The following is a 27,305-nucleotide window of genomic DNA, read 5'->3' as shown; positions in this document are numbered from 1 at the left end:
TTTTTATCAGATGAGGTAAAAGCCAGACACATTCTTAGTTTCCTCAGACACAGGGCCTGCACAGCCTAATCGGTGACAGTTTTATGACTAAAGCATTAAAACCTGTTTTACAAGAATGGCTGTATATAGAGTAAGAACTTAGTCATTACTAATCAGTCAGTTTCAAAATTGTCTATTCTTCAGGAATGTGGGTAATTGGTTCCATGGTAGTTCAGCGGCATCACTGATCATGACATCACAGCGTACAGTATAGCAATTAAAGAAGTGTAAGAATATGTCAATGATGCAGGAAACATATAATAATCATTTCAGTCAACAATTGTGTGAGGAGGAAATGCAGCCAACACATTCTGCTGATAGTGACTTACCAGTTTAACATTTGAACTTGGAAAGGAAAGAGACTTGCTACAATGTAACATTTTATGAATGCACAGTCCTATCCTTGTGTTATGTAAGAGCCATGGACATGTCTATGAAGCAGACATCCATGTACTTGGAATTAATTTTATATTAATGTCAGATTCTGAAACAAAATCCAGGCTTGTAGAGTCACTTCAGTGGGATTCACTGTACATTCAGCTAGTTTAATTTACAGCACACTTTGCTCAGTGTTGTAGAGAAATTCACACTCCTTCCCAACAGGATTCCTCTGCTTTCACTCAGAAAACTGAGCACACTAGAGCTTTATAACTCTAAAGTTAAATTCAAAGCGGGGAATGTTCAATCCGCTCTGTGAATCTTAATGCCGAAAACTTATGATGCCAAAAAAAAGAATTGGAATCTTTTCTGGAATGCACCCCCAAACACGGCAACCTTCAGATTTATGGCCAACAGGTGACACACATGCATGTTGTTACAGCCTCTTGTTAATCAAACAGACTGCAATTACACCTAATTTGAGACATTGTATCATACTATAAATTAGCCCTTGACCCATGTTTTTTGAAGTTCCTCATCTTAAACTGTTAATTTACTGGGTAAACACACTAATCCTGCTGCGTTCATACACAGACTTAATTCTGATATTTCAGATCTTCAAGTGCTGGTGGTCCAGCTCTGAAGCAACAGCTTGCTCTCATTTAAATTAAAGACAACATTAAAGGGAAAGGAAGCCAGAAGAACAACAATAGTTTCAGAGAAAAGGAAGACCGCAAATGAGACCACACAGATCTCTCTGGTGACTCCCTATGTCAGAGAGAAGAGTAAAATCCTGTTTAACAGCAGTCCCATCATCAGAGCATCCAAATTAACATCCCCATAAACTCCTTAGCAAAAGCTCCACAAAGCCTTCCCTATGTTCAGACCAGACCTAGCCCTGAGAATCCCTCACTGTGACTCACATCCCACTGCTTACAGCTGCAGCAGTATTTGTGAGGTTAAACCAATCCTCTGGACATCTACCCTACTAATCTAACTTAACCAAATGACTCACAACTGATTCACAAAACAATGCAGGTCAGGCAGACACATGAGCCATATCCTTCTCCTTCAAGTGGCCAGTGCTTCTCTGTGATTGCAGAAAGGTTTCGAGACTGGAATGTGAGTCACTGAGTCAGTGAATGTGAATGCCTGCAGGCCCAATGCTAGAGATCCTTATTGTGGTTATTGCCAGGGCTACATGTAGGCAGAAATCTGATGAGAGCATTGTGGTAACAGCTGCAAGGTCAAAGTACCACAACGTGGAGTCACTGTTATTTACTGATAAGTGACACGTGAGATGTATTGCCAGAAGGGCTAATTAACACTGGGTTTATTGACTTTGGCAAATTATCGATCTCACTAATGCAGTGGGATGCTTTCCACTCTTAATTAATCTACAAACAAATAGAGAAAAACAAAAAGTTTATCCAGTCAGAATTTATTCCTTGATGCTTACAAGCAAAGTGTGACAACTGTTTCACAAGTTGCATGCCCGAAGCAGAGCGTGAGTTTGAGCTCCACCCCGTCAGGCCTTCAGAATTTCCACAGAATCCCTCAACAGAGCAAATGAATGAGCAACTAAAGTCAGATTGTCAGATTCATCAGCCAATCAGAAAGAAGAAATTTGAAGCTAATATTTTTATAAAGCACTTACATTCATTCTTCTGTTAAAACCTGTGTATTATTTGAGCTGTAATGTTGTTTAAATTGTCATTTTTACAATCATTTTAAGGTTTTAAGGGTTGTTGATATTACATCGTCATAGCAACTAAGTTGTAAAATTGACTATAACTTTACACAGAAAAGGTGCAGTTTGGCCCCTATTCACTTTCATTGTAAGTGCCTCTAATTTTGGAACCCAGAATTCTTGCTTTTTTTAAAGAAAAGGAGGGACAAATCTAAATTAATTTTTGTGGTAATCGACAGCATTTGTGGCATAATGTTGATTACAACAAACATTTATTTTGATTTGCCCCTCTTCTTAAAAAAAAAGGCAAATATTCTGGGTTCCAAAATTTGAGGCACTTATAATGGAAGTGAATGTTTGCCAATTGTGGAATGTTAAAATACTCACTTTTTAAAAGTATAACCACAAGACAAACAATATCTGTGTAAACATTATTTTAGTGTGATAAAATCACTTACTAACCTTTTCTGTGTAAAGTATAAAATAAATTATTTGTATTGAACCCAGAATATTTCTTTAAACATTCTTATATTTTCAGAATATTTCTTTAAACATATAACATCATTATAGAAGAAAGAAGAAGAGCAAAACTGGGGGACAGTGTAGCTCAGCAGAGTAAAGACACTGACTACCACCCCTGGAGTCACACGTTTGAATCCAGGGCGTGTTGAGTGACTTCAGCCATGTCTCCAAAGCAACCAAATTGGCCCGGTTGCTAGGGAGGTTAGAGTCACATGAGATAACCTCCTCGTGGTTGCTATAATGTGGTTTGCTCTTGGTGGGGCGCGTGGTGATTTGTGTGTGGATGCCGCGGAGAATACCGTGGGCCTCCATGCGCGCTATGTCTCAACAGTAACACGCTCAACAAGTCACTTAATAAGATGCACGGATTGACGGTCTCAGACGGTCTTGACGGAGGCAACTCAGATTCACCCTCCGCCAACCGGATTGTGGTGAGTCACTATGCCACCATGAGGCATTGAGAATTGGGCATTCCAAATTGGGGAGAAAAGGGAAGAAGAAAAAAAGAAGAAGAGCAAAACTACCATCTGCCTCCTCTGTGTTCTGCTTCCTCTTCTTCCTGGACTTTGAGTTCTTTTTCTTAATATCCTGCTGATCTAGTATGAACTGGGTTACTGCAATAGAGACAAAAAAACATGATTAAATATATTTATGAATTATTTTATTATAAAATATTGTATAACATTCTAAATGTTAAAAGGGCTGTCAATTTAACATGTTAATTTTGAGCGATTATGAAAAATAATGCATTAAAAATACAATCGTGCTCCAACCTGTACATACAAAATAAATTAGCGCAGATGAAAGTAGGCCAATAATAGTGTTACGTTCAATGATTAGGAAATAAAACCACAAAAAATGTGACTAACAAAAGCCACGTTTTTAATGTCTAAATGCTTTACTTTAGCTATAATATATTTATAATTATTTTAATAATTATATACTAAAGTTTCTTTATTTGGGGGTCTTTCCCAGTAAATATTGATATATGTAATTAATTTGATTAATAACTCAGCACATCATGTAAAAAATACTATAAAGGTTTATTTGTATTTATCAGTTTATTGTTCTGCATTAAAAATGAATTGCATTGGGTAAAAGAGGCAGCTATTTAAAAGCGCTGTCTGTGTTGGTTTAGTGGCCGATTCACTAAAGGACTAATGCAGATCAGGCAGCGGCACAACTTTCACATGTAAATTCAATCTTGTGGGCCGATCCTGAGCATTAAACAGTATAGCGGAAGACGCAGCAGACCACCGCAATTTGACACACTCTGTCGAGACTGAACAGCATTACTCCAGAATTGAGATCTAGACACCAGAATCATCTCTTTACCATGCTGAAAGTACACTTGACTACACAGGCATCTGGATATATGGCAGGTTATGAGGCTCTCTCCATCATTTGATCACTATTTAATGAATTACTGCTGACATAATCAATAGAAAATGTTCACCCATATATTTTTTAAATATGTTGTAAATGTAAATTGCATCTACAATTTTTGTGAATGAATCGCAATCTATAATGAGCCTAATTTACATAGAAAGGAGATGTGTTTGCCCCGTAAAGCAATTACAATGATTTAATTTACATACTAAAGATGCAGCGCAATTTCAGCACTGATTGCTTCTGCTCAAACTAGATTATGGGTGGTTAGTGAATAAGATGTAGGTTTATGCACTGAAATACCATGCGCAAAAGTGGTGCAACGGTTTAGTGAATTCCCCCCTTATTCTTTCAACAGAGACATTTTTTTGGAATAAGCTCAGTCAGCTCAGAGAGAGAGAGAGAGAGAGAGAGAGAGAGAGAGAGAGAGAGAGAGAGAGAGAGAGAGAGACAGGTCACCCACCCACCCACCCAGCAATGTAATGTCAAACTCACTTTTCTTGTCATTAGTTGGCTCTATGTGGCGCTGAATGTAGCCTTCCAGGTAGCAGCAGAACTTGGGTGAAGGAGCGAAGAAAGCAAGACACACCGCCATGAGCTCCCAGCCTGCTGCCAGGCTGCGTGGGTTGGTGTTGCCAGTGGTCTGCCTCACAAGCTGGACGTAGAGCTCATCTCTCAGGCCCTGCATGCCCCAGCACTTAGTAACAATGAGGAGCGCAGCATGGCGCAGGTCCAGCCGTGAAGGCCGGTCTCCCATGTATGCCTGGACAAGTTTAAAGATCTCGCAGGCTTCTTTGCGCACGATGCGGTCGTTGGTCATTAGCATGGGCTTCTTGATAGAGCCGCGATTCCACGACAGCATGTTGGAGATGGAGACTCGCCGGCGGAACAGACCCTGAGTGTGCATGTTCAGGTGTTTGCTGGCCCAGTCTGCCATGCTGGTGTCTGGGGGTGGGGGCTGACGGAGAGTGGCATAGGAAAGCTGGTAACCTCCACCATCACCTCCTTGCAGATTGATATCGCTGACAGCGTGGCGATGAGGCCCAAGTGAGCCTGTTCGGCTATCTACCATACCTTTCTTCCTGCTATCCAATGGAATATTAGGTTCCGCCGTTCCCGCCTAGAGGAAAAACAAAGTTTGAACAGACAGATTGAAAAAGACATATAACGAATGAATTCAGAAAGCAGTTATTTCTCCACAGATGCAGAGTGTGTTTGACAGCCTTTGACCGAACATGAATGTCTGTCCCTCTCCTTTTTTCTGCAGGGGAGAAATATTGCAGGATCAGCACATTGAAATTGCAAAACCCCTGAAGAAACAAGTCTACTAGTCTTACAAGCAACCCACCAACTTATACATTTAGAAAATAATATGTAGTTTTGCACATCACTAACAAGTGACCAATCTAAAAGTCATTCTACCAACATACAGCCAAGTCTTTCTCCTTCCATCTCTCTAAAAAATGTTTGCAAATCCAGCATTGGCCTCATTTTCATCCCTAGAGGAATATTGTCCTGTAAGAAGGTCCTTAATGCAGTCATTGCCTCTCTCACTGAACTGAAAAGCTGCATTCCTGCTACAAATGTTTTTGGGACACTTTGGGTCAAAATGACAAAATTCACAGAGGGCATTCAAGCAAAACAGTTACAGTTGAGGTTTATAGGAACAATATTTATGAAACCATATGATCACATATAAGTAAAAAAAAATCCATCTTTATATCTGTTATCAATGGTTTTGGGGAAGTAGCGCTCTAAAATGCTACTGTGCTCATACACCAGGGAATGAGGTGACCTATGATGTCATCAGCTTACAGAACAATCCCCAGCAGGCTCCAAACCCCTTTCGGCTATACCGTAGACATACAATTGGCTGGTGCAGTGACCACACCAGTCCAGGAACCAACTGCCCCGTCTGTGTCAGAGATGGTACCATATGGGCCACAGTGGCCATCCTTCCTGCTCAATAGGCATCATGTTTTGCAGCTCTGCTAGTTTCTGGCATTTCACCCACTATCCTGGCAGACCACTGCTAGATGCATCTCAAAGGACTACGGGAGGGGAAAGGTGGGCACAACAGAAGCAGCTTAGATTTGAGGGTTTTTTATTAGATATAATCCCCTCTTTTAATAAGAAAACATTTGCAATGATCAGCACCTGAAAGTTTCAAAGCCAGAAAATAGCCCTTTTGTGTCTTAAGAGCTGATTCTGATCAAAATCAAGTAGTGAATTCTTGTGCAGTTTTCGAGGTATGGTTCTCTGTGCATCTGGCTGTTGAACAATGCAGATATAATTCATTGCCCAGGGAGGACAGATTACAGCTTTGCTATGGGTCAGAGCAGCAAAGCAGCAGTTAGTGTTCCTTTGAGTGAAATCATTGCCCTTAACAAGAATCATGTGCAGCCCGGGAATTGGCTTGAAGTAAAACAAAAACCAAGAGAAGGATGTTGTTACAGTATACTGCCTGTTGCCTCATTCCGGTTTAAATTTAAGACTGACATAACAACAAGACTTTTGATATTTGACATCACTATTATATTATAATATGAGGTGCTTGGTATAAACTATAATCTGGTTCCACTCAAGATCATGAAAATCCTCAAACAAAACAAATCACTCTCCCAACAGTCCCATGAAGATTAAACAAATACAATGTCTGGTTTTTAATGATGCTGAAACTCAAGATCTGTGAAAAACATTCTGTGCCAGAAGTTCATACACACATTTTATATGAGACTGCAAATCTCTATAAAATAACAAGCTACTCCAATGGAGCACCAGTTAATGCTAAGCTCATTATAAGTCATGTAGTTTACCATACAGTCAGAATACAATTGAAGACTTCTCTGCAGTACCTGTGAGGGGGGACCAGTTGTCTCATGAGAGGACAAAGCAACACTCTTCTTTAACGTGTCCACCTTTTCATATGTCCGCTTCTGCCGTCCTGGAATCTCCAGTAGTGTAAAGGCCTCATTTGGGTGGTTACCTGTTCTGCTTAGTGACCTGCTAGAAGATGCAAGATCTTCCCTGGATGAGCACTGTCCCACACTGAGTGTGCGCTGTGTGGAAAAGCCATCTGACATCTCAGAGTCCAGACTAGCTTTGGTCTCTCGCATAGTGTTTGAGCGACTAACCACCTCCCTCATCTCTTCCATCAGACGCTCATTTAGGGCAGTGAGTTCCCCAGTGCTACCTACAGACCCGGGTCGGCCTTGGGCCCCGGAACCCATCCTCCTCCTGCTTTTCTTTTGCAAGCTGGGAGACGGACCGGTTGAGTAACCTGAGTCTTGGTAACTAACAGCAGGAGGTGGTGGTGTGGAATAGTCCTGAGATCCTTGGCTGCCCTGCCTGCTGTGGTGCACATCCATAGCTCTTAGCACACTTGCTTCTAGAATCCTCCACGACTGTTTATTTTCCAGACTGGTTGGTCCCCTCATTTGGAGAAGCAGGGACTCAGGTGCAGAAGTTGGAGAGGGGCTAGGAGAGGGGCTAGGAGAGGGGACTGGTGAGGCAGACAGCAGCCCCTGTTTGGGGTCTACATTCACCATGTGTTTGATACACTCCAGGCCAGCAGGACTGTAGTCAGATGAAGAAGGGTTCCTCTTGTGTCTGGAGCCATTATGAGATTGAGCTGAGTGCTGGAGAAGTTTCATTTTCTGCAGGCTGTGATTGTGTCTTGATGGGCCGTTCTGTAGGTGAGCGCCTTCTACCTCCATATCTACTGGAGGGTCATCATAAATGGGACTGTCAGTTGATGGATCATCATAGAGGTATGCTGTTGCTCCATATTGGGGCGATACCGGCCTAGGTGAGTTGGACTGTGGCCGTAGAGATGCTGGGTGTGGTGCAAAGTCCCCAGAGGTCACCAGGCAAAAGCTGCCATTGCTTGTCTTCCTCAAGTGGTGGGCCTGCCTGGTGTCTGGTGCTATTTTTCCACCCGGTGTGGTTTTGTAAGCCTGTGGTAACAGCATGTAGCCTGAAACAGATTTGACCCTACCAGGATTGAGTGTGCATGCACTTTGGCCATTGGCTTTGCTCTGTGGGTTGTGCTGTGGGAGATGGAGGGAAGCTGATCCACTGGTTCCTTTTGTCTGGCTTCTGCCAATGCTGCTGACCTTTACCAACATGGCTGCTTTGGAACCAGGAGGGGGCTGCCACCGCTGAGATGTGTCTCTCTGCTCTTCACTGTTGTAAAAAAATAAGAAAAATGCACAACATTTTAAGTTTTTGTCATAAAGACATGAAAGACCAGACAAGGACATGTGAGGTTTAATAATACAAAAAAAAAAGCCACCAAAACTTGAGAATTTTCTTAAAAACAAAACAAAAAACAGTTGAGACAAGGCAAAGGTATATACACTTTATTAAAAAGTTAACAAAGAAGCTAAGCCAAGAAGACAAAACCAATTGTCTTTTTAATGCCTTGAACAAGTCCAAACATTTTGATGGTAGTGTTTAACATGCAGAAATTCAGTCCAAATTCTCAGAATATAAAATGTCTAATTAAACTCTAATGCAGTTTTTAGGTAAACAAACGTATTATTTTTAACTGAAAAGGATTTATATGATAATATATACAATATATTACTATTATAATATATTATTATTATAATTTGTTTACAAATTATAATAATATTTAAGTTGAATTGGTTCCAAAAAATAACTGTGTGAATGAAAAGTGAGCTGATATCTTACAACTAAATTGAACAAAAAAGACATCTGAATCCTTTAAAGTCCAGATATATATATTTAAGTAATATCACACGAGCAAGAAATGTATGGTCCTACATCAGCACTGCTGTGATTCGGCCGCAGGCCGAGTGCCGTAGATAATTACAGCAGTGCTGATGTAGGGCCATATAGCATGATTGCAAGTGTGATATTGCTTATATACAACAGTTCAATGAACAATTACATTTTAAAAAATTTGGAAAAACCGAGTAAGGTAATAAAAACGCATTCGTGCATTGAACTACTTTATTACGCTACGGATCAGAATCTGCCGTTGCTGGTTCAAAACAAACGATGCATCCAAACCTTCATTAGTAATTAAAAAATTTCACTTCAGAAATAGTATCACTGCTTGTGCTGTTTCTAACAAGTTATTGGATAAACAAGGCTGGATTGATGGGTGTGTGCGTGTCTATGTGTCTTTGTGTGTGTGTGTTAGAGAGAGAGAGAGAGAGAGAGAGAGAGAGATGGAGCAGCATGTGTGATCACTTGTTTCCACTCCCAAGCAGATATGCTGTCAGCGTTGTGAAGGTAAGCTTTCTCAGTGGAAAAATAGTGTCCAGGCGGAGGTATTTCTCCCTATTTCGTGGTAGCCTTGCAAGAGTTGATCACTATACAGTAGAAACAGCGATGTCCTCTGACATTTTTAAACAGTGTGTATCCAATGTGGAAACTCGGTATGCGCCTCGAGTTCTGTAATCAAACAATCCTTTGTGTCTCTCAGCTGCAATGAGCCTTAATCCTGAAATTGTTCATTTAAAGCCATTTAAAACAATGACTAGCTTCAGTAATGTAGTGGTAATACGAGCGATCACAGAGCACTGTTCTATGTAAACAATGACTAACGGATTCACTTAATGGCTGTCACAAATGAAGGCTGATCAGGTAGAATTTGATGTTGTGTGGAGGCTGTGACAAAGAACGTCAAAGGGGGGAGGGGCTTGTGTGGTCTTGCATAATTACAACTTAAATGCAGATGTCGGTATACACATTTAATTGAGAATTGTCAAAGGCCAAATTTAAATAAAAAATAAATATAAATTATAAAATAAGAAATGACTTGCGAAAAGGGCACTTATCTAGTGAAAGAGGGTGGGTGCTTGAGCAGCACTTGGGGTCTATATGTACATGTGATTGAGTTTCGTCTACAGTCAGAGGCAGCACAAAATGTGACAGAGGTGGCCGCCTCATAAATCTCTATGCAGGAAAAACCCTGCACACTTTTTTTTCTCATTCACCTCTAAAATTAAAGAATATAGTAATTTCTTGTCATAATCTTAGAAAGAAATGCAGAGAATGGAAAATAAATTATGTAGTAAACACTTCTTTTACCATTATGTGAGGAGATAAATTTCTCTGCCCTGTACTGGAAAACATTTCTTTCATTTGCTTTGCCTTAGCTTTTATGTCCAACAAGCTACCACAACAAGCGTGCCAAAAAACAAAACAAAATAAAAAACTAGAACTTCTCTGATAAAAATAAAGTATGCTAGTATGCTCAGGCCACCTCCTGTAGGGGATTTCTAATGAGTCACTTCTCAAATGTATCTCTTATCTGGTCCCAAATCCTCTTAATCCTCATACATTTTATTAACACAAAGCAGAGATTCACCGATACAAGCTTAAAAAAAAGCAATACATTGGGGGGTATTCTATTCCATTAGAGTTCTTCTCAAGGCATAATTTCTCACACATTTGAACATAAACAACCCTTTAAAATGCTAGACAGATATAGCGTCTAGGAAGACTGGAAGTCAGCCATCTGGCAGAGCCCCAAGGCCATTGTAAAGAATGTCATCGTGACAACACAACAATCAACAATGTTCAAAGTCTGTCACACTGATAGAGAGACTTGACGCTTGAAACACAGTGTGTGAATGTTTAGAAGGTGTTGGTTTTCTCAGGGTGGTGACAGAGGGACACTGCTCTGTAGGTGTTACCCAAAAAGAAGAGACTGTAAACAAGTAGCTGCTCTTTTCCTTTGAAATTAAGCAGTTGTCTGTGTCTGGCATGACATATTATATTAACGTAACCCACAAATTCCTTTCTATATTTACTCTAAAAGGATGTCGCAATTATCAGTATGACTCCAAATTGGAAAATTTAAAACAATCAGCAATGTAGATAACAGTTTCAAACACTATGCGTAATATCTAGGAGGTGCGCTTATGTAAGGATTACAGATGCAACGTGCTGAGAGATCAGTGATGCTGTTTTATGAGTTCTGGCCATGTGAGAAAGCAAGGAACTGAATTTCCTGTTATGAGGAATAACCGTTAAAGATTTCAAAAGGGCAGTTTACAGTACTAATATGATTTACAGGACATTACTTATATATAACTTAATTTTAAGTATATTCAAAAGGAAAAAAATATTTTTACTTGTGTGTTTTAATTTTTAACACACTGCCTGGTAAGCAGAAATCAATAATAACTGTAATATATTTCGTAAGGAGTCTGCTAATGGCAGTAACAATTCCTCAAAATAATATATTGTGTTACATTTTCACAACTCAAAATGTACTGACTGAACAACTACAACATTTAATTTGAATTAACACCTTTAATAAAGACGTCGCAAACTTCTTTAAAACATTGTGACACACACATAATGCAAAAACTCACCAAGTCAATATGTTATGGTAAACCTGTTCGTACATGTCCCCAAAACAACAGTAAGCTTATACATTGCTTTGAAGCCTTTGGGTGAAACTAGTCACATTTTGGTACCACCCTTTGATATTTACCTGACATCCACCAGATATACAGGTGAATCAAATCACATATACATACCCCCGTGTGAAAGACAGCAATTATATGACAGTGGAAGAGCTGGAGAAAATTAAAATGAGAGTGAGAGCGAGAATGAGAAAAGAGAAAGAGTGAGATTAGTCATAAGAGGCCACTTTGGTTGGTATTAGAAAAAACACTTTGGCATTCCTTCCACTGATCACTCATAGGCGCCGGGATTGTTTAAATAAGGGGACAATGCATGGTAGTGCAAGCGTCATGGCGATGGTTTTCTTACCATAATGTTCCATAATAAGATCCTTGGGGAGAGGGAGTCTGGTTGCTATCAACTAGACAATTAAACATCAAGGCAATCTATTATAAATGTATCACACAAAAAAGAGACTAAGCCACTGAGAATGCGGTCTTAACATACTGTATGTTCTGGGCTAATTTCCATTCTTCTTTTGCCTTTATTAGGTACATCTCTTTATTAGCTAAATAACGTGTGCAAATTATGACTATTCTGCGAAGAATTCATGCAAGCAAGCCAGTTAAAATCCTTTGGAGCCTCACTGGATAATTTAATTTGCTAGTGAGGAAAATAAGGTTAACTGGTCAGGGAGGCTCAATTTGTCCCAGGCAGTCCAGTGGCTAATAGCAGAGTGAGACTTGAGTTTTTTTTTTGGGAAACGTGTAAATATACATTATTTCCAGAATGTATTGCCCTTTCACAAATATTAGAAATCAAATCAGTTCTCCTTCCCCAAACAAAGAGGAAAACTGAGATAATGGGTTATTTTCATTTTCTGGACAGGAAAAGGACTTTACAACAGCCTGAAAAATACTGCAGCTCAGAGTTAACAATCATTTTCTAAACAGATGAGAAAAACTTAGTGACAAAAACATACATGAGAAATAAAAAAATACTCCAAACCACAAGTAATCATTCCTCAACATTGCATTAAGTCCGTGAGCACGCACATTTACAAGCACACCAATACACCTTTAACTACTAAAAATAAGTTATTGAAATGACTTCATTTACAGTTTAACATGCAAACCATAAAATGGCAAGGCAAGAAAAACACATTTACATGACACTTGAAATCAACAGGTAATTCTCTGCTTTTTACATCAAAATGTCAACAGACATGTGCACGACACTATGCGCACTTTGGATAAGCCAGTAAGAATGCCGGTAAAGGTGTTTACATACAATGAAATCAGTGTAATGGGCAAAAATCTACTGGTGTTGATCAGTTTATTCTCAAGCCGATTATGACCTTACTCTGATAAAGTAATGCCCTTAATATGACCACAGCCTACATGTACAGTAAATGCGCACAGTGATAACTTGGTGCTTGTAAAGGTTTTCAAACTTTGCTTAGTGAAGCAAACCTGAAGACTCATTAAGTATAGAGGATTCAGCTGTTTGCAGACAGCTGAGAATGTCTCATCACTGAGCCATTGAGTCTGGGTTCGTCACATACCTCACAAGTGACCGGCCCGTCCTCTCCCTCCATACCCTGTTGCAGTTCTGACCAGTGGCATAATTCGCTTACAAGAAACACCAGATCAACTTATTGGCCTATTTCTAGTTATAAGTATAATAAAGCCTGATAACAAAAGGGTGGGTATCACAAAGTCTCCAATGATATATGACAATATGGAGGTTAAAAATGATATTCAAAAAGTCATACGAGTTTGTGATACACTATGGTTAATTATTTTCTTTGTTTGACTGTTGCAAGATTTTCCAACTTTGCACGTTCCATTAAAGCTTATGGTCTACATGTACACTCTGTTCTCTACAGTCCCGGAAAAGGGAGTCAGAGGGGTGCCAGTTTGGCATATGGACAATGAGATGCCTCTGAAATCTCAGCACTAATCTACATCTGTTTATATGAAATCAGATAGCATGAGAACGAATGACTCTGGTTACAGCTGTGGACACCTCTTCTTCACTCAGAAACAGTGTGCACACTGTACAGAGCATTAGACTCCAAGAGTGTGACCAAAAGATGTGAAAATGCTTTAATCTTTTTTTTTTCATGAGAAATTATTGTGGTTGTGCTGAGAGGTTAAGACAACTAGAGTACTTGTATTAAGTATTGGTCAACTAGACAAATTGTTGTCCATAAATAGTCGGCATTCACTTGTAAGTTTGACATACACCAATATGTCTAAAGATAATTTAGATTTGAATAAACACTAGCCCTGAACCAGACAGCATTTCACAGCTCTCTATATTGAAAGGGGAGCTAGTATATCAAGGCAGCAGTCTGTTCTAATTGTATTTTAAGCAACACCAAAGGCATGACTAAAATAAAACAAAGACAGTTGAAATTGCTCTACTTTCATGACAATCTATGTTAGGCCACAAATCTAGTTTTCTTAGTAATGGATTGAGGTAACACACAAAATAAAAAGACTGAGTAGCTTCTAAGAGTTATAGAATAGTTAAGGAATCTCTTTAAAGGTTAATGTGTATGACCATTTAAGGTAAAAATCATTAAAAGCCACATTACTTTTTCTCCCCAATTTGGAATGCCCAATTCCCAATACGCTATAGGTCCTCGTTGTGGCATAGTTACTCGCCTCAATCTGGGTGGCGGAGGATGAATCTCAGTTGCCTCCATGTCTGAGACCGTCAATCCACGCATCTTATCACGTGGCTTGTTGAGCGTGTTACCACAGAGACATAGCACGTGTGGAGGCTTCACGCTATTCTCAGCGGCATCTACGCACAACTCAACACGCGCCCCACCGAGAACGAACCACATTATAGCGACTACGAGGAGGTTACCCCATGTGACTCTACCCTCCCTAGCAACTAGGCCAATTTGGTTGCTTAGGAGACCTGGCTGGAGTCACTCAGCACACCCTGGATTCAACTTGCGACTCCAGGGGTGATAGTCAGTGTCTTTACTCTCTGAGCTACCCAGACCCCCTAAAAGCCACATGATTTCTAAAATATGGCATGCCCCTTTAAAGGAATATTCTGTGTTCAATACAAGTCAATCTCAATCGACATCATTTGTGGCATAATATTTTAACCACAAGTGACAAAACATTTACAATATGTGTTTTAAATTTAGTATGATAAAATCACGTACTAACCTTTTATGTGTAAAGTTATATACAATGTTTCGTGTTTGTTGCCATGATGACGTAATGTTGTAAATTCTATAATCACGTAAATATGTTAGTTGGCCACAAAAACTACGATTTAAACAACTTTACAGCTCAAAAAATACACGAGTTTTAACAGAAGAATTAATGTAAGTGCTTTTAAAAAATGATAGGCTTCACATTCCTACTATTAAGCCCTTCAAAAATGTGCCCCATTCATCATCAGTGCCTCACTTTAACCTCATATTTTGCTTTTTTAAAGAAAAGTAGGAAGAGTCTAATTATTTTTGTGTTAATCAACAGTGTCATGAATTGGATTTTTATTTTATTTTATAATGTTCCTTGAGGTCCACATATAATGTCAGTGTGATTTGTTTCATTAAAAGTAGTCATAATTTAGGAATAATTGTTAATTTTCTATCCAGTTTTTGAGCCTCTGATTCAAATGCTAAATTTTTTTTGGGGCATGTGCTCTTGAAGACTTCAGTGTAAATGCCCACTGCTGTGATTGGGTAATATCTTTGCATGTGGATAAGTGTAAACGCCCCCACCACTACACACATGTGGGGTTGTATTAGTTTTATTGTTGTTTAAACCAAGACGTGACACAACGGTGTGTATCTTGTTACATTGTTGGGCCATTTTCCAATGGTGAAACATTTCTGTGTTTTACAAATGTTGAAAAGTGCATGACAGTACCAAATAAAATTTAAATACATGGTGCTATCACATTTATAACTGAAAGGATAGACTTACTGTGCAACATGTAAACGTATACAGGATATATTCACTGGTGTTTGTTGCACTGTCGTTCATCATATAATAATCTTTCATCATATATTCAGTGTAGTGACAAAAGGAAATAGATTGTCTAAATATATTGATATCAATATTCTTTAGGTGTATCTGTGGCAATTGAGCCATCATGCCAACAGAACAAGAAAATATATGCTGCTTAGAGATCCCTGTGCATTACAACTAATACATGAGCATCTGTATTGATATCAAACCTAAAAATCACTTTCCACTATCAGAATCAGACTCAACTCGTTCAATGGAAAGTGTGTTAAATAATTTGTCCACAAAGAGAAGGTTGTGTTTTTAATTCATTATCTTTGATCCAGCAGCAATTCATACTATGGGAGACCCTAACACTTGGTCCTCAGGGATTTGTATACTTAACTAAACCCTTGTCATCCTATAGCAGCCACTCAGCCTGGGGTCTGCCTGCAGGACAAAAGAATTTAGTGACCCCATCACAACTTCCCCAGGTCATTCCTGGGTTACATTACACCACTGCATCACGTGGCAAGGAAGCATGGAGGACACCCTCTAATCTCCTATCTTCTTGCCATGGTAACTTTACTCTGTAATGCTTGAATACCTTGCCACCCATCCATTATTCAAACAGGATCTGATTCTGTATGTATGTGCCTGTGTATTAGTGTTTGTTTATGGAGACTGGTGTGCAGTTTAAAGCATTTCTTCTGACTAGGGTCAAGCCCCACAACCCTGTACCAGAGCTGTGTGCAGGAGGGGCGGGTGTGATGAATACCAGATTTAGCACTTTGTTCATCAATCAGAGGAAGCTGCTCGTACCAAACACACCATATGATAACACAGATGGTGCTGTTTGGATCATTGTCAGGCTGATATTTTATGATCACTCCCTAAATTTTATTTTTAGAAGGACAAACAAAGGAAACAGTTTTTGGAGACTCCATCACCTCGAAGTATGAAACAATAACAATTAGACTACTGTTTTGCATTACATCAAAAATAATTACACAATAATTGGGCAAAATTAATTCTCTTTATTTTGGTGTATACAAATGTGGCACAGCAGGAGTCAAAATAGCTTCTCTCAATTTGTGGAATACCTGAATAAACTGACAGGTGGTTCTTCATAGAGAATATCTTAGCTAGATGTTTAAACTCTAGTTTCTAAACTTTACTAGCCAAAATTACACGCTTATTAGGGCTGGGAATAAAATATAGATTTTTTTAAATGTACCACATTCTACAGTTAATTCAGGATGTAGTTAGTCATTAATCTTAAATTTCATAAAAAAGCTTAGTTTTATTTTTAAAACAATGGACCTAAATGCTTAATTTACAAATTTAAAACCACGACCTGCACTGCACACATATGTTGTTTAGCCAAAGGGGAACTGGCCCCTTTACTATTATAAATATAATAGTAAATGACTTGCACAGCTTCATTCATTATAACGGGAGCGATCTACAGTCACTATAGTCACAGCTCTACCTATCAAACTTACAATTAGTTACCATACATTTCGTTCATCTACCAGAGATAAGATGTGTGCTGCTACATATGCTACAGTTGTTAATGCACATATCCAGCTGACTCTCTGGTGGTTGCTTTTTCGGAGATCTAAACACTTTCAATTCCATTAGTTGCAACGGTATAAGGTGTTACCGTTTTACTCGGTACCCAACGTATCAAATTACACAGGCAGCAAAGTACACCCACTGGCAGAAGACGTTTAATTGCTGGTAGCGAATATAATGTGCATGGTGGGTAACTGTAAGATGTCTTGGTTTCGGAATGACAAAAGAAATGCTGTTAGACACACGTTTGAAGAAACACATTTTATTATATTTATAAGAAGAGATGACAGAAAAGCTGTCTATGTGTTTATCTGATGCGCTGTTTGTTCGGAGGCGTGCAGTCTCGTGGAACACACGTATGTAAAAGGTTCTCACTTTTTCTTTGTTTTAGCCTTCTAAATTTTTTTTTGCAAGAATAGTATCGTCTATAAGAATGATGTAAACGACCTCAGACCATCTCAGCTCAGGAGGTGCTTCGAGTTCATTTCACTTTTATTTCCACAGAGCAGTTTGTTGTGAACACAACTCTGCAGGTTCACTTTCTATATAGCCTATACATCTGTGATTAAATCTTAAAATAATACAAAAACACATTCACCTCAAACCATTGATTATTATAATCATTATAATTATTATATTTATAATTGTTTTTAGATCTTAATACATTTGAGTAATTTTCCACCGTTGCGACAGATGGATACTTGCCTGACAGTAAATTGAATGATGGTTATATACGTTTTTTTTTTTAACAACTTCGTAATTTTAATTGCTTTTTCATTTCGTTTGATTTGCAATTTAAATTTAGAAATGTCTTTTTGGGGGGTATTGATGATGTAATTGGATATTGTGCCCAGCCCTAGGTGGAAACAAAACAAATGTATTCACACATTCAAAGTAATTACTCTTCTGGAGCAGCTGAACTGGGTCCTGGGATGAAAGGTAATAATACACCAACATTATACCCGCAACAACCCACAATAAGTGATGTATTTGCCCAGACAAACAAATACCTGACCGGTGGCCCAAGATAGGGAGAATGCACAGATGAATTTGGTTATTTGCAAAAGAGATGTTGCCCTTCACAACTGTTGAAAAGCCATCTTACAAAAAGTGACAGTGAATGGTGTCTGGAACTAACATTCTGCCTAACATCTCCTTTTGTGTTCCACAGAAGAGAGAAATTAATACAGGCTTGGGGGTGACTAATGACAGAAATGTCATTTTGGGGTGAACTGCCCTTTAACTACCTGTTATAGTCTTCGAAAAAGGTGTCTGCCAAGAACAACAACATGTAAATGTAATTTGGCACATGATTGCATCACGTCTTGCTGAGAAACGAGTAAATGAAACAGAGGACCATAATTAGGCTATATAGATTAAAATAATTCTATCTGAATAAAACTAGAGGTAAGAATTGTAACCCCCTGTGAGATTTAGGTAAGAATGTTGTAAATGTTCAGATGTTTTAGTAAATTTTACCCCAGAGCCATCCAGAGCCCTTCAAAAGCCCCAAGTAAACACACAGGACAAGGCGAAAATGAATAACCCATCTAATATAAGGTCTTTATCCTATTTCTTCACCGAAAAGTGTAAAAACGGGTCCGGCATTACGGGCTCGTGGACATACGCACAACAGCACCGCTGCTGAAAAAATCCAAGGGAAACACTGTTAACATACTGCTAAATTAAGAACAATGCACTCATGGAGCTGTAGCATTGTTTTGGCATGTTAGTCATCTGTAAGGAGGCTTAGACATGTGAGGTTCCCGAGAGAGCAATACTGTTGCTTATGATGTTTAAAACACCCATCACTCTGCACTGGAGGCCATGCAGTGGGAGGGGATGAGTTTTTTGCCCTTCTAGTTTTACCTAATGGTACAAAAATGTGTTGCCCTTCTAGTTTTACATAAAGGTCAAAAATGTTGACAGCAGTCATGTTTGTCTGAACCGAAGACAGAGGATAGTTCAAGACACTACTAAAAATCCTAGAGGGCCCGTGCCACAAGTAGCCTCAATATTTCAAAAGCTGCAGTGGGATCCTGCTGTTATGAGTTTGAACTCCATAAACTCTTTTTCCATGAAGGATATAAAAGAACGAGAGCCATGTTTAACATTACTCTGAAATAGAAAGAACCGCTGTATATGCTGGATAATGTATACCGTGGATTCAAGAGCTCTTTTCTTTGCGGGAAAAAGGGAAAGTCCAGTCGCATTTGAACCACAATGGTTTGGCTCTTTCTGGGCCCCGGCCCCTATAGCTTTCATCTGGTGGGGCCCAGAGGTTGTTTTAGGAAAGAATGAATGGCGAAAGGATTGTACATAGTTGGGTAAAGCATAAGGCACTGAAAAAACAGAGACATGGCCCAGTGCCAGGTGAAATATGGCTGGCATGACAGAAATCAGGATATGAAGGAGAAAGGTGGTTTTGATGGGTCTGGCAAAAAAACAAGAAATTAGGAAATGTCAACTTTTTTCACATTTGGCAGTGATTTATCTAAATGACTGCAGTATGATCACATCGTAAACACAAGGGGTGCAGCAGCAAAGTTAAAATCGGGGAAAATCAGAGTGATATTCCAGCAGTCTGAGATAATGGCTCTCTGGTTAAGGTCAGTTATTTCTGAGGAACCGTCATGGTGAGTTCTCTACAACGAAAATAAAGATAACGTCAGGAGAAAGCAAAGATGCCTACCTGAGTGTGTCTTTCCTGGAGTCTGTGCTGTGAATGTCTGGCTTATATCTGTTCTCCATTTCTTGCTCTTTGGGCTCTTTGCCTGCACATTCAGGTTCTTTATTGTAGGCCTCAATAGGTGGCAGGGGAGTGCGTCTGTCTTGAATCCCTGTAGAATGATTCCCATGTGGCCTTTCCTTAGTGCCCCCATCAGACCTGCGCTCAGACTCTGTGCTTCGTTTCATGGCCTGGAGCTGAGACAGAGGGACAATGTCTGCACCCTGCGGCCTATGCCACACGGTCATGCGGTCAGCAGAGTTGTAGTAGTAGAACCTGCCACTGTGGGGGTCAAAGAGCTCCCACCACTGGTTGCCATCAGCCTGGCGGATGGGTGCATTGATGGGCGGCTCCCAGCCGCACTCTCCAGTGGAAAGATTCACATACATGCGCTCGTTGGAACGAGGCTCCAGGATTTCCACCCAATCAGAGCTGAGAAGGAGAGAGAAAAAAAGAGCTTCTTAGAATTATCACCATGTAAATCAGATTACATTTTTGTATATAGTAGCTAGGCTATAATCAGGAAAAACATTTATTGTTGTAATTTTAAGCCATATTGTTTTGCAAACAAAGACTGGTATGTTCAAATAATAGTGTGACAGGCCGGAGGGCGGGGCCGGGTCATGATTATACACACCCGGTCCTTTATCAGGCTAATTAAGCCTCCGAGAGGGATAAAGGCCAATTGTGGATGGTGGTGCGATGAGAGAGAGATCGTTTATGGACATGTCCGTCGTGTGTGTGTGTGTGTGTGTTTGTCTTTTGTTTAAGTTAATCAATAAAATATTGTTTATATTGCCAGGCCTGTTCTCGCCTCCTCCTTTCCATTGAACGCTTTACACATATTTAATAAATTTAACTAAACAAAACAACATGGATGTACTAACATACAATTGTTATAAATTACTGTCCAAGCTTCATGGTAAATCTCTTCATTGTAATCTGATGGATGTGTTATCAAGGGCATTAGGCCAAAGCCCCTGAGGGATTCACCGTGTGAGTGCTTGTGAAAGTACAGGCTCAAAAATGATGGCTCAGCATACCCAGAATCCTATCAGCAGATATGAGGGAACAGACAGAGCGGTGGCAGTTCACAGTGTGAGCTGGAAAGTGTTCACATACATTCCCACACACACACACAAACACACTCTACCAAACACACACACACACACACACACAAACACATGCACACAGGGTATCAGGAGACATTAAGGTCTCCTAGTGAGCACCATCTGGTCACAGAGGCGTCTGTCGTGGGCAAAGGAGCCCACTAAGTCATCTTAGTTTGTCATGTGACTAATAAAATATTTACGACAGGATTGTAAGTGGCATATTTAAGTGACAGGATTGTAAAGAAAGGGCGGAAACTAAAAACCATGTTATCTTTTTTCAATCACTTGCACAGACACTGAGGTGTGGAAAGTTTAAAAACGTATTTCCCCACACAGCTGAAATTATACTATAACTTGAGCAAACCTTCCCAAATCAAGGTGTTTAGAGATGACAGTGACCTGTTGATTTATAAGATGTTTCTTTGAAGATATTTTCTGTTACATGGTGACTAGCACAAGAAAGCCAACAAGTATTAAAAAAATGGCAAGATATTTCCCTCAAACATTCTGCCTCTGTCTTTGACATCACATGCCTTTGACAAACATCACAAGAAAAATCTCTAATGAACCTAATTTGGGTCATGTTACAACTCTGCAAACCTATTTTGTTTCTTTTGATCTAGTTTCCTAATACAGAGGAACCCTAAGTGTGCTAATTTCAGCCATGTGGGAACTCAGACTATCTGGTCCATCAGTAGGAATGCTTCATTTAGCGACATAAATTAGCGAGATGCTCCGAAATCACTATGACCCTTTCTGACAGTCAAAATACTGATATATATATGGTGGCATTTAAAACTACTAGAAAAATGTCTAAGATAATCTGAACACACAAGTGTCTAGACAAGTAGACACAACTCCTATAAATTATCTTTTCAAATCATCATCCGTTAAGCTTCAAAAACCACTAGAGCTACAACAAGTGTGCCCCTTCCTCTCTTGCCACATGCCCACTATGTTCCCTGGGCTCCAACACAAGCTGTGGCACAGGATCAGAAATAGTCACCCCACCAGTCAAAAGGTACTAGAAATGTATAGCAAGTAGCCAAACTGTCTTAATTTCTTTGCCACAAGTTATGAAAAATCAACAAGTGTCAAATCTGTTGATATGGATCATTGCATGTTCACAAGAAAAGATGCAGAGGAATGTAAAAAATATACAGCTGGAGCCAGGTATAGCTAGGAAACGCAAACCAAACCAAATCAACAGACCTGAGTCTCAACAGTGGCATGCTGGGATACCATCTGTCTCTGGCACACCAATCAGCAAATTTTACCTTCATTAACACCACTAAGCATTCTAGCCTTGCCTTGAGAGAAACAGCTACTTACCTCAGGAAATGCACAGATTTTAGGCAGATGAATTAATCATGTGTGTCTGTGTGCAAATTTGACTGTTGTGTTAATATGAGACAAAGGCTGAATCATGGGTAACATTTGCAAAACTACCGATCACAAAGAATCCTGCCCTGCACAAACTAGACTCAGTGAACAGGTCTTTCTAACTACTAGATTAAGAAATGTATGGGTAGGAGCCATGTAATTGAAGAACAGTTAAACTGGAGGCCTTTGTGTCCTGAACTCCACCCACCTTTTTCTCACTCTTTCTCGCCATCTCAAGAGAGGCATTCGATCTCAGAAATAGAATCCTTCAAATCAAATTCTTCATCATCAAACTCAAATGTTTTGCATTCAATTATCAAGATTGCAATTTGGTGCAATAACCTAGCAATTTCAGCCAAATTCACTAAACAGTTGTGCATCTAGTCAAACACACTTTCATGTGAGGTATTATTTAAAGAGATGATTTAGTTATCTGTATCACAGTAGTCAGTGATGCTGTTCAATCCTGCCAAAGTGGTCTACTGCATCCTCTGTTATATTGCGGTGACAATCGGCCTGCATGATTGGAACTGCACGTGCAATTTACATTCAGCAGCAATTTTGTGAGCACATTTGTGCCATTGGCTGATCTGCATAATTCAGGCATGTGATCAGCTAAACACAAAAAAAGCAGGAAAATGTACTATTGGCTCCTTAGATGAAACAGGAACGTCATGTTCGTTACTGTCAAGCTCTAAAAATTACATAAAAGAACCATAAAAGCACCATTAAAGTGACTTGTGCGTTTTATTTAAAGCCACTTGAAGACATGCGATAGCTCTGTGAAAAACAAATTTTTTTTCTCTTGATGAAATAAAATAAACCTGTCTTCAATGAAGTCCTGACAGCTAAAAAATCAGGACCTTCCATCTCACGTGTTCTTAACAAAGTGTGTGCGTGATGCAGAAGCAGCAGTGAAGTTTGAGTAAATGAAGTTGTTCTGAGGAAAGTTGATTGGGTGAATGCTTATCGAAAATACACTGGACAGGACATTAACCCCAGATGAAATATGAACAGCCCCCCCACCCACTTATTTTTTAACGGATTTACACAATTCACGTGGGTCACATTTTTAGATTGGATAAAATTCTGGATGAATCACATCCCTGATAATTTCTTAAACTAATCGGGCGACGAACCAGCAGAGTGGTGGTGGTGTAGTGGTCTAAGCACCATAACTGGTAATCTGGCAATCAGAAGGATGCTGGTTCGAGCCCCACAGCCACCACCATTGTGTCCTTGAACAAGGCACTTAATTCCAGGTTGCTCTGGGGGGATTGTCCCTGTAATAAGGGCTCTGTAAGTCGCTTTGGATAAAAGCGTCTGCCGAATGCTTAAATGTAAATGTACAGCACGTGCAAATAACCAGCGCTTTTATCTGGCACAATTAATTCTTAGTGAATTCCTCAATAAACATTTCATTCAACTCTTCTTCTAGGACATGCTGTGTCTTTGTTGCTGCCTGGTTCCTCAACGGCATAGGCTATTCTCTGTCACAAGGTATTCTTAGGGAGCTTGAAATATATTAATTAGAATCATACCACCCAAAATAGGCAGCACACAACAGGGTACGATAAAGAAATGTAAGCGCAGCATAGTTCTAGCGGGAAGACTAGCAGCTGTACATCATCGCACCATTATCTGGGTAATTCCCAGCCAATAAGTCTGCTCACAATCTTTCACATTGCTGTTTCAGTGTGCTAACATGGCAACCTCCACCACCCCACCACCACCTGTTAAGTCCCGTCCTGCATGGGGGTAGGCTCCTCACCCCTGCCTCCTATCTCCGGCAGGATATGACGGTTCCAAGTACAACTTCTTCGGACCGCCAGATGGGGCCTACGCCAAAGAGAGATATTACTTTTCTGTTTTATATTCATCAAATAAATGTCATCTTAAATTTCACTCAAGTCTGCGAGTCTTCCTGATGGAAATATTCTTAGAAAAGGTCAAACACTAGGCAAAATGTCAAATAATAATACAATTCATTTTTGTTTTATTCTTCAAGTTTATTCAAGGAATCTGCCCAATTGTTTAAAAATAGCAGTAAAATGGCTGGTCTCCAAGGACTTTATAACTGGACTGAATCCACTGTTCCAAAATAAGGCCAATTTTTTTTGAGGAGAGCAATTCTGAAATACCACCTTTGCTTTTTCTGATTTAGATTACCCCTTCCACTTTAAGAGTAAGTAAAAATGCTAAACAGCAACAAAACTAACAAGAGAACATAAGTCCATGTGGCAAAGCCTCTCAGCTGCAATTTACTCCTCATAAAGCTGTAAGCCAGGTCAAAAACAACATACTACTCCGAGTGTGACACTTAAAGTGTTGGCCATGCAAAGCCACATGTTTAAACATGGCTACACAAGCCATGTGTTTAAAAACAGAAACTGCCTTTGACTTAGCAAACTTTGACACCTTTGGCAGGCTGCAACTCCCAAAAATAGTAACTTCCTTTCAAAATAAACTATGTTCCTTGTGAGGGATCATTTATGAAAAAATCATCCTTACTGTATTCTTGTCTGAACAGGTAAAAAGGGGTTGGGGATATGTTGTGACTATGTAATTTAATATGGTTGAATGGTATGGAAATTGTGGGAGAGGCGAGGTTACGTAATTACCTGAGTCAAGGTGTGGCAAACAATTATGTACTCGCTTGGATCTATTAAAGCTTTTGTCTTTTTCTAACCTTAAATTTAAACAGAACTAAATTAGCTTTCGCTTTTCAAACTATTTAAAACATATGGCTTACTACTAATTTACCCTATTAGTTAAATTAGCATATTTGTTGCACTTAAGTACAGAAATGCAGGGAGTCAGCTGTGTACACACAAATGCAAACAATAGGTGCAATTCCACAAACAGAACACACATGGAAGGTAGCACGCACTGCCCTGCCCCTGAAATAAAGAGGAGTGCACGCACATTAATTATAATTTATTTATTATTAAAGAGAGCACATCAATCCAACTCTACAAACATTTATATTGATATTTTACACTCATTCATTCATTCATTAAATAAAAAATAAAAAACTGCACCTGTCAGAGGAAACCTTTCATGCTGTGAAATGAGGTCTCTCATCCCAGTGGTACACGTTGTGTTCATATAGGCTTTCATTTGTGTGCAGACTTTTAAGTATGAAAGAATCTATACTGAATATTCTGAATGTATTACCTGTTTTTACTTAGCAAACAGTTCTCTGTTTGAGCTCTGTTTTTCAAAATGTATCCCTCCATATATTTTCAATACCAAAGGTAATGAAAATACATACTATTCTTCAGAATCCTTCCAGTGTTACATGCAAACATTAATACCTATGGGCACTAATAGGACAAGGGATTTATAGAGAGTTAAGTTCCTGGCATCTGGGATTGCAGGTATGGTAAACAACTTCCTACTATTACTAGTGAATGGTGGTGCAGGTTTATCTCTCGAATCGAAGAGGGCAAAAGACTTGCAGCGGATTAATAACAGGCCTCTATCCCAGCTCACCTCATAGCCTCGGCAGAGGACAGGGTACAGCTGCTCCTGTCCATTTCACTTTTATTCTCCTCAGGCTGTATGGAATAACACTGGCTTCATTTATCTTTGGGGATATCATGTCAGGACTGATATAGCTGGCCTTGTGTTAACATATTGGTTACAGGAAGGGAACTGTTAAATGGCTGAACACCAACAAAATAAGAGCAAGAGAATAATGTTAAATAGACAGTGGTAGTGTACACAGAACAGGAAAGGACTATTGAACTATTGCTTTAAGTAAGAAAGCACACATAGCTGCAAGTATTGTCACTTAGGCTTCGTTTCCGCAAAGGATGCATTTCAGGTGATCCAATCCCATGTGGTCAGGTAAGACACATGACCGTTTACACCTGGTCGCTTAACTGAGTCTCCTGTGACCACTTGTGATCGAATTTGTAGGGGAGTAGGGTGGCAACGGTATGAGATTTTCACGGTATGATAACCGTCTCAGAAAATATCATGGTGTGGAGCGGAGGGGGGGCGGGGCCGGTCGGAATATCGCGCGCCCGGTCCCCAATCAGCCTGATGAGGCGCGCGAGGGATAATGGCGGCCGGTGACGATTGTTCGAGAGAGAGAGAATTACGGACATGTCCGTCATGTGTGTTTGTTTATGTGTTTTTGAGTTTCTCATTAAAATATAATTTATGTGGACAAGCCGGTTCTCGCCTCCTCCTTGCCCATCCTTCAACTGTGTTACACATGGTTTCACGGTATCACGATATACGGTATTACACAATTAGTATTATCAATGAAAACAAAAGCGTAATTTTATTTATCTATTTATTTTTGAGCAAACACTTTATTATAATTGAAATTTGAAACCATTTATTTTATTGAAGTATGTGTAAAAAAAAAAGTCTCCCTTTTGAAAATAAAATAAATAGAAAAAATATGAAAGCTAACAGAATTATAATGAACAGAATTATAAACATGATAAAAAATATCATGTAACTATAACATGTTATTTAACTAAAGCATGTTAGTTTACATGTTATCACAGCATGTTAAATTAACTACTAAATGAAAAATAACATCAGCTGTGTGAGCTTTTGAAGTAATGTCCTATGATTATTAAAGTCCCTGTAAAGGCAATTCTAAAAAAAAATTCTAAACACATTATAAATGTTAGAAATGTATAGCTAAAACATATTACAAAGACTGTGAACTGTGAAGGACTGAATTGTGGAGTTAGACCGTTAAACAGTTTTTCACCATTGCTATTTTCCGGATTTTTTGGGCGGGCTAAAACGGGGCTCGATGACGCACTGGAGCCCCTGAGCTCCTGGACACGCCCCTACTTGATGACGCACTGGAGCCCCTGAGGCTGGCCGCTCCCTAACAATATAAATAGAACACATTTGCATCAGTTTGGCGCTCAATCGCGAGTTACTGTCAGTAAAAATCTTACCATTCTGTTGCAGAACGAGGGGGACGATGTTGACTTTCTTGGTCAATGTCCTCTGAATCAGATTCAGGCTCTGGAGGCTCAAACATATATGGCTTGGTAAAACCTAATAAACTGCTAGGAGCATCCATTCCGGCTGTAGCGGTGACAGTTGAGTGTGTGTGGCGACGGCAGCTTTCCCGC

The 27,305-nt window shown here is 39.5% G+C and overlaps 1 protein-coding gene across 1 annotated transcript in view; it reads right to left on the bottom strand.

Moving 5' to 3' along the window:
• LOC127632681 (rho GTPase-activating protein 39-like) overlaps positions 1-27,305 on the bottom strand; it is a 41,564-nt gene that overhangs the window by 5,770 nt on the left and 8,489 nt on the right. The window contains exons 2-5 of the mRNA XM_052111420.1: positions 19,661-20,128; positions 6,874-8,203; positions 4,514-5,138; positions 3,154-3,243 (exon numbers count right to left, since the gene is read on the bottom strand). Coding sequence (XP_051967380.1) covers positions 3,154-3,243; positions 4,514-5,138; positions 6,874-8,203; positions 19,661-20,128 — 2,513 coding nt within the window. The remainder of the gene's footprint in view (positions 1-3,153; positions 3,244-4,513; positions 5,139-6,873; positions 8,204-19,660; positions 20,129-27,305) is intronic.

The sequence above is a fragment of the Xyrauchen texanus genome, chromosome 39 (assembly GCF_025860055.1).
Source record: "Xyrauchen texanus isolate HMW12.3.18 chromosome 39, RBS_HiC_50CHRs, whole genome shotgun sequence".
Taxonomy (NCBI): Eukaryota; Metazoa; Chordata; class Actinopteri; order Cypriniformes; family Catostomidae; genus Xyrauchen; species Xyrauchen texanus.
The sequence above is the reverse complement of the archived record's forward strand: the minus strand, read 5'-3'. Positions and strand labels throughout refer to the sequence as shown.